Below are 12,141 nucleotides of genomic sequence, written 5' to 3' on the forward strand. Positions count from 1 at the left end.
TCGTATTTTGGCTCTCGGTACTAGGGTTTTCCGATACGAAGGAATATATAGGTGAAGAGGCAGCGTCGGGGGAGCCAGGGGTGGGCTCCCCACACCTGGGCGCGCCAGGGGGTAGGGCCGCGCCGCCCTATGGGGTGGCCCCCCTGCTGGCCGTCTCCGACTCTTCTTCGATGTTCTGGAACCCTCCGTGGAAAATAGGGCCGTGGGCTTTTGTTTCGTCCAATTCCGAGAATATTTCCTGTGTAGGATTTCTGAAACCAAAAACAGCAGAAAACAGGAACTGGCGCTTCGGCATCTTGTTAGTAGGTTAGTACCGGAAAATGCATAAAAATGATATAAAGTATGAGTAAAACATGTAGGTATTGTCATAAAACTAGCATGAAACATAAGAAATTATAGATACGTTGGAGACGTATCATTGACTTTCCAGCTGCACTGATGTTACCAAATGTTGCGACATTTTCTTATAATGTTGCAACCCACTATGGTGCAACCATGCTGCAATTGTACAAAAAATCTGGTGGGCCGATGGGAGATATGCTAGAAGAGTTACCTGGCCCATATTTTATGTGTGTTGTAAAGATCAGATGCCTCAGTAAGCGTGGGAATAGTGAGAATCGACCCATGGATGACGCAGCTCTGCCTTAGGGATCTCTAGCGGCCTGACGCATAATAAGTTTTATGCCATGCTATAAATGTATTAAGCGAAAATATTAGTACATGTGTGGTATGTAAACAAACCTTGTCCCTAGTAAAATAGTCCATTGGTTTGTAGATGATCAAGATTTCCTAATCATGGACAATACCGTCATGAATAATGGAGTCATGTTGTTGGATGCAATGTGATCCAGTCACAAAGTTCAACATTGCGATACTAACATAAAGTGGTTACCTAATCTTTAGACCACGAGGCCATATCTAATCACTATCATCGGTGGCTACTTAGACATCCTCAACCTCCACACCGTAACAGGGTGGTCGTAAAGGTGTTTCTCGGGTATTCCAAAGGGATGTGTTGAGGTGTATGTGCAAATAGCGGGATTTGTCCATCCGCGTGACGGGTAGATACTCTAGGTCACGATGATATAATATCACGGGAACAAGTTGAATATGTTTTTCGGTAACGAGATCGAACGAGGTATATATGATACCGAAGATCCAGTCTCGGACAAACTAGGTATCTTATCACAAAGGCAATATGACTCGACGTTGAGGTTCAAGCGATAAAGATAATTTGTGGAAAGCGTGGGGACCGTTATTTTTTTTCATAACCCCTGGTGGTCATTGATCAGAGATATGTCTCGATCATGTCTCAAACCCGTAGGGTGGCACACTAAGGGTATACGACGCTTAGGGATTGATTCGGGATCGTTGGAGAAATAAGACAGAACATCTAAATTGTTCCGGAGAGGTATCGGGATAAGTTTCAGAGTTTTGAATTGTTCATAGACTTAGTAATATGTTTTATTATTCAGTTGATTGAATTAAATATTAAAAATAAAAATAGGGAAATCCCTAAATGGGCCAAATTTGGGCAGCCCATGAGGGGGCCGTCCAAACCCCCAAGGGAAAGGGTGGGCGGGCGGCCCATGTGGGCCGGCCACCCCATACCCTAACCCTAGGGAGGGTCGGCGGTGCATGGGGGCGAGGTGGCCACACCTCCTCTCCCCTCCCAGTATATAAAGAGAGGAGCCCCCTCCACCTCATTCATCCAATTGGCTTTTGCCTTCTCTCCCCCTCTCTCCCTCACATGTGTGTTATCGAGTTTGGAACCTGCATCCGGGGGTGAAATCTCTCCACTATACGCACGCCGCCATGTTTGTGGAATCTCGGTCCGGATCATATTGTTCCGCTGCTTCGCTGGACCGGAGCCTAGGAGCGTCTATACACCGTACGTGTGTAGAACTGCGAAAGCGCGATACTTAGAGAACTTCATCGACTTGTACTTCTACTCGATCCCGAGATCGGCGTCGTTGTACATCTTCACCAACAACGTTTGTTCGGAATGTAACATTTTCGGTTTTCAAGAATATGAACACGGAATCCCTCTGTTACTTTACATCTATATAGAATAGATCTTGGCTATGTTATTCTATGGTAGGAAAATTTGTGTGTTTTGCTACGGAACCCTACATGTGTGCGCCGAGCGGCCAAACACATTTTAATGTATTTTTCATTTATAATATAAGCATTTACATAGTGCCGGAAATAAGTAAAAAAGGAAAAAATCCCTAGCTAACAATGACGCCCACCATGGCTGCCTAGTTTTCCTCATCGTTGTCGATGAAAAGACGGTGTTGGTGCGGACGGAGGCAGTGCTGCTGCAGGAGAAGGATGTGCTAGAGCAGGAGGACGCGGCAGAGGGGTCGGTGGCCTCCCTTGGGCAAGCGCGGAGGCCCGTAGTTGAACGGCGAGGTCATCCGATTGACCGAGGTCCTCTAGCTCGCTGTTGGCAACGGCCATCTCCATGACCTCGTTCTCCATGAGGTTCGGCGGTTAGAGTTCGCCATCCTCGTCCTCTTCCGTGTTCTCCTCCTGCTCCTCCTCGTCGAAGCGGCCGCAGAGCTCCTAGTTCACATCGCCTAGGTAACTGGCGCAACGGTGCAGGTAGAACTCCCACCTCCCGAAGGTGGACCAGTTGTAGGAGTCAAGGGCGAAGGCCGTATCGTTGCTAGATCTAGCGAAGGATAAATCTTAGGGACGAATTTCGTATTGTAGTTGTTATCCCTCCTGCGGCACCGTGGACACGCTGGTGGTTGAGGTGTCACCCAACGCTCGACATGCATGCATCCCGCATACTACGGACATTTTGCGTCGGATCCCTGACGGAGATGCGGATCCATTTTACGATGAACGCAAACCGTCACTTTGCGTCCGTTTAGCTTGGTCCGCTGGAGAGCCCATACGTGAAATTATGTTCGTTCGTTTTGGCCCGTATTTTTTTAGTGTAACGAGAGACCACTGTGCTCTTCATGACCCGCCCGAAAAAAGGTCGTGACTGGCCACCCGACGGCCCCGCCCGGCGCCGATGAGTCCCCCTGGTTTTTATTGAGTCGTACCGGGGCATTGTTGTCCGAATCATGAGCCACACACCCAAACCGCGCGTTTCAGCTGCTTCTCCCTCTCCTTCTCCTTCAACCGGTCGCCACCACCACCTCACCTGCGTCGAAGCCTCGGCCCCGCATCGCTAGCTCGCTCGCGAGCGCTCCCTTCCTTTTCTATTCGCGCATGGAATGGTATGGAACACGTGTGGCCGGCATCGCGCTCCCTCCCTCGCACCACCGCTCCGCTCTCGACCTTCACTCCACCAGAGTCTATATAAAGCTCCCCCACTACCACAAAGGTAGAAAAATAGTGAGTGGTTGGGTCCAAGATCCATAGTGACAAACACATCCCCCTTCCCGGCCGCGAGCGCCAGCTACTTCTACTTTGACCCAGGGATCGGATCACACCTTAAATTCGCGCCGTCGAGGTCCCTGCTTCCATGGCGTCGATGGAGCTGCTGGGGAGATCGCTCATGCAGGGCTCCGCCGGGCCCGCCGCCGCGGCGCCGCGCGGCGCTCGGGACCGTAGAAGCGGCGGGCTCTGCTACGCGAGCCTGGGCGGGAGGTCGTCCAAGAGGGCGGTGAGGTCCAAGGCGCCGGTAGGGGCGCTCGCCGAGCGGGTGGTGCTGGCCCCGGCGCCGGCGGAGAGGGTGGCGCGGCCGGAGGCGCACCCGCAGAGCGTGGCGGCGAGGGCCGTGGTCACCGTGCGCCGGAAGCGGAAGGACGACGCCAAGGGCCGCGTCGCCGAGCAGATGGACGCCTACGCCGACAAGCTCGGCCGGAGCGTCCTGCTCGAGCTCGTCAGCACGGAGACCGACCCAAGTAAGCAACCAACCGCCGCGAAGCTTCTGCGCTGCATCATCATCTTAGAACTGGCGCAATTTGCCTCTCCAATACTGCTCGCTTTCCATTTTTCTCTTCGCTTTCCCATTCGCCGGTTGAGCTCGAGAATATTCCAGCTGGTGCGCCTTCACCTGCGCGTGCGTGCGTGCGAGCGCCTGTTTTCGTGCTATCATGTCCACATCCATACACATGGAAGTCGCGCGCGCGCACCTACTACCACTGCTCCCCTGTTTTCTCGATTTGATTTTTCATCCCACATGTAGTACCGACATGCTGTCTCAAGCATCAAAATCAGAAAAGACGAATCACTGCATTGAGCTGACTGAATCTCTGTATCTTTGCTGCCAGGAAAGGGAGGGCCCAAGAAGAGCAGGAAGTCTCGGCTGACGGGGTGGTTCGAGAAGCGGGACGCCAAGGCGGAGCTGGTGGTGTACACGGCGGAGTTCACCGTCGACGCGGCCTTCGGCGACCCCGGCGCCGTCACGGTGCTCAACCGGCACCAGCGGGAGTTCTTCGTCGAGAGCATCGTGGTGGAGGGCTTCCCGTCGGGCCCCGCGCACTTCGCGTGCCGCTCCTGGGTCCAGCCCACCCGCGTCGCCGGGGCCAACAACCCGCGCGTCTTCTTCTCCAACACGCCCTACCTGCCGGCCAAGACGCCGCCCGGCCTGCGCGAGCTCCGGCGAAGGGAGCTCAAGGAGCTCCGCGGCAGCGGCACCGGCCAGCGGGAGACCACCGACCGGGCCTACGACTACGACGTGTACAACGACCTCGGGAACCCGGACAAGGGCCCCGGGTTCGAGCGCCCCGTCCTCGGCGGCGAGAAGATGCCGTACCCACGCCGGATGCGGACGGCACGACCCAGCACGGTCACAGGCAAGTCGCTCTCCTCCTACCTCCTTCTCACCACCATCGCCACCATAGAGTCATTCGGGCGAGTCTATCTTCCCATTAAATTCTCCGATAACAACGGTGTCGTCCCCGACATGGCGCGCGGGAGGTGGAAACCGTCCGCCCGACGCGTCGCTCTCCTATCCGAACCGCCCCGATCGTCACTGACGTTGATCGCCACGGCCGTTGCGTTTCGTGCTTGCAGACGGTGACGCGGAGAGCCGGCTGGAGTACCCGGAGCCCATGTACGTGTCGCGCGACGAGGAGTTCGAGGAGGGCAAGAACGAGATGATCTCCGAGGGCGCCATCAAGGCCATCCTCCACAACTTCATGCCGCTGCTCGTCAGCTCCGTCTCGCCGGACAGCCGCGACTTCGCCGGATTCCACGACGTCGACAACCTCTTCAAGGAAGGGCTGCGGCTCAAGCAGGCGCTGCACGACCAGCTCTTCCAGAAGATCCCCTTCGTGCGCAAGATACAGGAGAACAGCGAGGGACTCCTACGATACGACACGCCCGACATCATCAAGAGTAAGACGCCGCCGCCCGATGTCCTCTTCGATCATTCAATCGTTCCATTCATGGCCTCGAGATACGATAAGATACACACGGATGTGATCGCAACCGCAACGGCATTGCTGCTTGTACTCACGACTCTGCTTTGTTTGGCATTCGCGTGTGGCAGAGGACAAGTTCGCGTGGCTGCGCGATGACGAGTTCGCGAGGCAGGCGCTGGCGGGCATCAACCCCGTCAACATCCAGCGGCTTCAGGTAAGCTGTCCCTCTCGCGTGGAAGACGCCAACTCTGCGCCTTCCAAATCAGAGCTACTCCCCAACTGTCGCTGTTTCTGACACTGTAATCTCTTGTTCAGTTATTATTCCTGAAACTGAAAGATTTTCCATGTTTCGCGGCGTTTCCAGGAGTTCCCGCCGGTGAGCAAGCTCGACCCGGCCGTCTACGGCCCGCCGGAGTCGGCCATCACGGAGGAGCACATCATCGGGAGCCTCGACGGCATGTCGGTCAAGCAGGCGCTGGAGGAGAACAAGCTCTACATGCTGGACTACCATGACATCTTCATGCCTTTCCTGGACCGGATCAACTCGCTCGACGGCCGGAAGGCGTACGGGACGCGCACACTCTTCTTCCTCACCGCCGGCGGCACGCTCAAGCCGATCGCCATCGAGCTGTGCCTGCCACCCATGACCGAGGACTGCAAGCGCGCCAAGCGGGTGTTCACGCCCCCCGCCGACGCCACCAGCATCTGGCTGTGGCAGCTCGCCAAGGCGCATGTCTGCTCCAACGACGCCGGCGTCCACCAGCTTGTAAATCACTGGTACGCATCAATCGTCATTCCGATACTGGCGACAGCATTCAAATTGATGAACACAAACTGAGCTGTGTTCGACCGTGTGCTTTACACAGGCTGAGGACGCACGCGTGCATGGAGCCGTTCATCATCGCGGCGCACCGGCAGATGAGCGCGATGCACCCCATCTTCAAGCTGCTCAAGCCGCACATGCGCTACACGCTCAAGATCAACGCGCTGGCGAGGCAGATCCTCATCAACGGCGACGGCGTCATCGAGTCCGGGTTCACCCCCGGCAGATACTGCATGGAGATGAGCTCATACGCCTACGACAACCTCTGGCGGCTCGACCAGGAAGGCCTCCCCGCCGACCTCATCAGAAGGTACTCCATTAATCAGTTTTCTCCGCTTGTCTCTGGTTTTGCTATGTCTTAGTTAACTGATATTTTCTTAAGTTTAAGTCACTTACAAAAAAACTTATTGAGTTGCATTTTTCTGTTAAAAAAGTGCAATTGTACTTTTCTGCCAGAAATATGCAACTGAACCGAGTTGCACTTTTCTAAGTTGATGAGACTTAAGAAAATTTCAGTCAACTAAGATATAGACACACCCTAGTTTCAATGCCCATACAATTGCCAATTGGACATGAATGTCTGACTGATTCATCTTGTTGTGGTGTTCTGTTTCTTCTCTGCAGAGGCATGGCCGTGGAGGACGCGAGTCAGCCGCACGGGCTCCGGCTGCTAATCGAGGACTACCCGTACGCCACCGACGGGCTGCTGCTCTGGTCGGCCATCTCTCGATGGTGCGAGGCCTACGTGGCGGCCTACTACCAGTCCGACGAGGCCGTGCGGGCCGACTACGAGCTTCAGTCGTGGTACACCGAGGCCGTGCAGTCGGGCCACCCGGACAAGCGCGACGCGCCATGGTGGCCGCGGCTCTCGACGCCCGCCGACCTCGCGTCCCTGCTCACCACCCTCGTGTGGCTCTGCTCCGCGCAGCACGCCGCGCTCAACTTCGGCCAGTACCCGCTCGGCGGCTACATCCCCAACCGCCCGCCGCTCATGCGCCGCCTCGTGCCGACCGAGGGCGACGCCGAGTACGACCACTTGGTGGCCGACCCGCACCGCTTCTACCTCTCCGCGCTGCCCGGCCTCACGCAGACCACCACCTTCATGACGGTCATCGACACGCTCTCCACACACTCCGCCGACGAGGAATACCTCGGCGAGCGCCCCGACGACTGGACGGCCGACCCCGCCGCGCTGGCGGCCGCGCGCGAGTTCGCCGCCGAGGTGCACCGCGCCGAGGAGGAGATCGAGAGGCGCAACGCTGACCCCGCGCGGCGCAACCGCTGTGGCGCCGGCGTGCTCCCGTACGAGCTCATGGCGCCGACCTCCGGGCCGGGCATCACCGCCCGAGGTGTCCCCAACAGCGTCACCATCTAGTGCCCAGTAAATTGGTCCGCGCCAATTTTTCAGCCATATAGGCCGAATCGCCATTGATTTGGGCCCAAATAGGACAAGAATTTATTTCATTTTTTGGTGGGGGTTACTAGGAGTACAGTGGAATGTGTAAATGACTTCCTAAGTTTGTATATATAGGTAAGAATTCCCAATATATATAAATCAACGGAAAATAATGTATTTCTATAGTACTACTATATTTGTAGTGTACTACCTTATAGCATGTCTGAAAAGAAATTGACATCACCCATAGCTTCGGTTTCGTCTTTGTGGGACAACCATAACGCCTATCACCTCGGACGCACTAAACAATGTCCGTACCCAAGACCATCGCATGAAGGACATTCTTGCTCTAACTTCGGTATTGAGACTCATGGGTTAATCCTTGTGCTCTCCATGCATTGAAACTAACTTTAATTTGGAATCATCACTGTTGTCTAACTTGTACCATTGCTTGAACAATGCCCTCGAGTCGGGGATGAAACACAACCTTCATAATAGTCTGATCCATAAGACCGGAATTTAGGATTTCCCAAGAAAGAGAGAAAATAATGGAACACCATGACAACATCTTGAACAAGGGAACAAAATCCCGATAAGGCGTTTGCAACTCTTGTCAAACATCTTTAGGTGTACTAGTCTACTACGTCAACAAGAAACTCATATACCCTAGTGAAAAAAACTAGGTTCAAAATTTTCATTGATCATTAAATATGCTAATTAATCGGCTAGTGTATTAGTACACCTTAGATGATGTATAATAGGGCACAAAAACTAGTGCCCTGTAAATTATGCATCACAAAAAGTAGCATATAGGTCACATGTGCATTTTTTGGTTTATAAGATAACGTAAAATAGGCCACGCCATGTTGCACAACACTCCTAATTTAAACTATGGAAGATCACCACAAACACATCAACAACAAATGATTTTGAAACCTTGCAAGATCATCACACACATAAAATTAAGTTTCAAGTCCATATTGCATAGCATATAATATTCCCAAGAATACCATTATTCAACACAAACACACGTGAAATGCATATGCATAGTTCAAACCATAAAATAATTCAGCATCAACATAGACACATAGTCCAACAAAAACACATATCATAGACACTTCTCATGCATCATTGCCATTCTTGCGATCATTGGCATCTTCTTATTACTTCTCATTTTCATTAGCAACATGGGTGTTGTTGGAAGTATCTTCCATCCGATCTCCAATGTTGTCGGCCATGCCACCTCCCGTAGCACTCATGAACCCTCTTGTGTCGGCTCCCATGGCACCGCACATAGCTCGACGTATCAACCCATGGGACCCATGCCACCCATGAACCCTCCTGCGAATCCCTCATTATTTGTTTCCTCGCCAACAACTGATCGCGACAAAGATGGACATAAGCCTTTTGATTCTCATCCATGCCACTTGTGTCCATGAACATGAGATTTTTCTCATTCTCCATTGCTTGGACATTTCCTTACATAGCCACCTTCCTCTCCTTCGTGGCCACCCTTGAGCTTTTCTAGTTCCTTCATCCTCATAAACTTTCTCTCCTCGGCCATCTCTTTGTGAGCATTCAGGATGGCCTCTAATGACTCTTTAATGTCATCATATCCGGACTTCTTGCCCTTCTCCTTGGCATGCTTTCTTCCATTGGGCCTCTTTGTCTTAGGAACTGAACTAGGAGTGGGGATTATTTTAATTCATCACTTGATGTTTGATCATCATTACAAACAATGGATTCATCTCCCACCGAGCTTTTGGAGTTTCTCCTAGAAATCTCATGTATAGTTATTAAACTTCTCATCATTTTCAAGATCCGCCCAACGATGATGCAATGTGAATGGTTTTCCTTTCTTACCTTCTTATCTCCCTTCCCCTTTGAAATTTTTTTATGCAATGGTGTTCTACAAATGACAATAGAGAGGATACAGGATAATGATAAAAAATGAATTGGTGAAAAAATAGGATGCAAACACTTACCATATCTTTGTCATTTTATCCAGTTGGGTTCAAGCGTTCCACATGTGCCAAGCATGCTAACCATTTTGACAATCTATGGATATTGTGCCCCATTAATGGCAAATATAGACCACCATTAATTCATTGATACTCTTGTTGAGTGCATCGAAGTACTTCGTCATCCTCCTCCAATATCATCCCTTCGCTTGCTCGGTGACCACAGACGGATCTAGCATCACCTTATTACATGCCAAGAAAAACAACTTGTCTTCCATTGGCGTGTAGTTTGTCGTTCTTCCCCTCGGATTAGCATACAAGAAACCCTCATCACCAAAATCAAGATTTCCCTCATCATAGTGTATAACATATTCTTGTGATGGGGTTTCTTGAGAGACCGAAACTTGAGATGCATCATTCATAAGTTGCAAAAACGCCTCATCATCGACACTACATACATCAACAGTGCATAGCAAACACACTCAATTGTGTTGAACTACTAGAACATTGATAAACCATTAAATTAGCAAAAAAATAGAGGAAAAATTACCCTTGTGACATTTACTCATTGGAGGCGGCCTCTAGCACAAACGGGGTCGGCACCTCATCTTCCGCGGGAGGTGGAGGGAGTTCCTCCTGCTCGACGGTCGTCTTGAGCATTTTTTTTTGCTTCGATCCACGGTGGGAGGTGATACGTCTCAAACGTATCTATAATTTCTTATGTTCCATGCTTGTTTTATGACAATACCTACATGTTTTGTTCACACTTTATATCGTTTTGATGCGTTTTCCGGAACTAACCTATTGACGAGATGCCGAAGGGCCAGTTCTTGTTTTCTGCTGTTTTTGGTTTCAGAAATCCTAGTAAGGAAATATTCTCGGAATTGGACGAAATCAACGCCCAGCATCTTAGAATTCCACGAAGCTTCCAGAACACCCGAGAGCCACCAGAGGAGAGCCACAGGGGCCCACACATGGGGCTGGCGCGGCCAGGCTAGGGCCCGCGCCACCCTGTTGTGTGGCGGCTCCGTACCCCCTCCGACTCCGCCTCTTCGCCTATTTAAAGGTCCCTGACCTAAATCTTCGATACGGAAAAAGCCACGGTACGAGAAACCTTCCAGAGCCGCCGCCATCGCGAAGCCAAGATCTGGGGGACATGAGTCTCTGTTCCGGCACGCCGCCGGGACGGGGAAGTGCCCCCGGAAGGCTTCTCCATCGACATCACCGCCATCTTCATCACCGCTGTTGTCTCCCATGAGGAGGGAGTAGTTCTCCCTCGAGGCTAAGGGTTGTACCGGTAGCTATGTGGTTAATCTCTCTCCTATGTACTTCAATACAATGATCTCATGAGCTGCCTTACATGATTGAGATTCATATGAGCTTTGTATCACTATTAGTCTATGTGCTACTCTTGTGATGTTATTAAAGTAGTCTATTCCTCCTTCACGGTGTAATGGTGACGGTGTGTGCATCGTGTAGTACTTGGCGTAGGTTATGATCATAATCTCTTGTAGGTTATGGAGTTAATTATTACTATGATAGTATTGATGTGATCTATTCCCCCTTCATAGTGTAAAGGTGACGAGTGTGTATGCTATGTTAGTACTCGGTTTAAATTACAAAGATCTATTATGCTCTAAAGGTTACTTAAATATGAATGCCGAATGTTGTGGAGCTTGTTAACTCCGGCATTGAGGTGCTCTTGTAGCCCTACACAACGAATGGTGTTCATCATCCAACAAGAGTATATGTAACACAAAGGAAGAGAACTTATTTATTTATGTGATCAATGTTGAGAGTGTCCACTAGTGAAAGTATGATCCCTAGGCCTTGTTTCCAAATACTGCAATCATCGCTTGTTTACTGTTTTACTGCATCTTTACTTCCTGCAATATTACTACCATCAACCGCACGCCAGCAAGCACTTTTACGGCGCCGTTACTACTGCTCATATTCATTCATACCACTTGTATTTCACTATCTCTTCGCCGAACTAGTGCACCTATACATCCGACAAGTGTATTAGGTGTGTTGGGGACACAAGAGACTTCTTGTATCGTGATTGCGGGGTTGCTTGAGAGGGATATCTTTGACCTCTTCCTCCCCGAGTTCGATAAACCTTGGGTGATCCACTTAAGGGAAACTTGCTGCTGTTCTACAAACCTCTGCTCTTGGAGGCCCAACACTGTCTACAAGAATAGAAGCACCCGTAGACATCAAGCACTTTTCTGGCGCCGTTGCCGGGGAGGAAAGGTAAAAAGCACTCATACTCCGGTCCCAGGTAACTAAGTACTTTTCTGTTACCGTTGTAAGTGCTCGAAGCTATTTCCTTTAGATCCTGCAATTGCATCTTTTTGTTTCTTGTTAAACACTAGTAAGGCATAATGGAAAACATCTGTGAGCTTTTTAAACTATTTCCTGAGTCAAGACATGAATGGTTTAATGCGAAAATTAAAAAACCTATGGAACCTTATTTGCATGCTAGTAGTAATATTAGTATGAACGCTTTGAACACCATTGTTGATAATGATATAGAAAATTCTAAGCTTGGGGAGGTCGGTTTTGATGAAAATGATCTCTTTAGCCCTCCGGGTATTGAGGAGAAAGTTTATGTTGATTATGATATGCCTC

General features: G+C 50.7%; 1 protein-coding gene across 1 annotated transcript; it reads left to right on the forward strand.

Annotated features, from left to right (window-relative positions):
* The first annotated feature begins 3,270 nt into the window (after positions 1-3,270).
* LOC124675467 (putative lipoxygenase 5) lies at positions 3,271-7,764 on the forward strand. The gene is made up of 7 exons (XM_047211544.1): positions 3,271-3,866; positions 4,236-4,760; positions 4,981-5,304; positions 5,459-5,544; positions 5,695-6,107; positions 6,197-6,463; positions 6,778-7,764. The coding sequence occupies exons 1-7, from the start codon at positions 3,485-3,487 to the stop codon at positions 7,526-7,528; spliced, it is 2,748 nt and encodes a 915-aa protein (XP_047067500.1). The 5' UTR covers positions 3,271-3,484; the 3' UTR covers positions 7,529-7,764.
* The last annotated feature ends 4,377 nt before the right edge of the window (positions 7,765-12,141 follow it).

The sequence above is a fragment of the Lolium rigidum genome, chromosome 7 (genome assembly GCF_022539505.1).
Source record: "Lolium rigidum isolate FL_2022 chromosome 7, APGP_CSIRO_Lrig_0.1, whole genome shotgun sequence".
In the NCBI taxonomy this organism is placed as follows: domain Eukaryota; kingdom Viridiplantae; phylum Streptophyta; class Magnoliopsida; order Poales; family Poaceae; genus Lolium; species Lolium rigidum.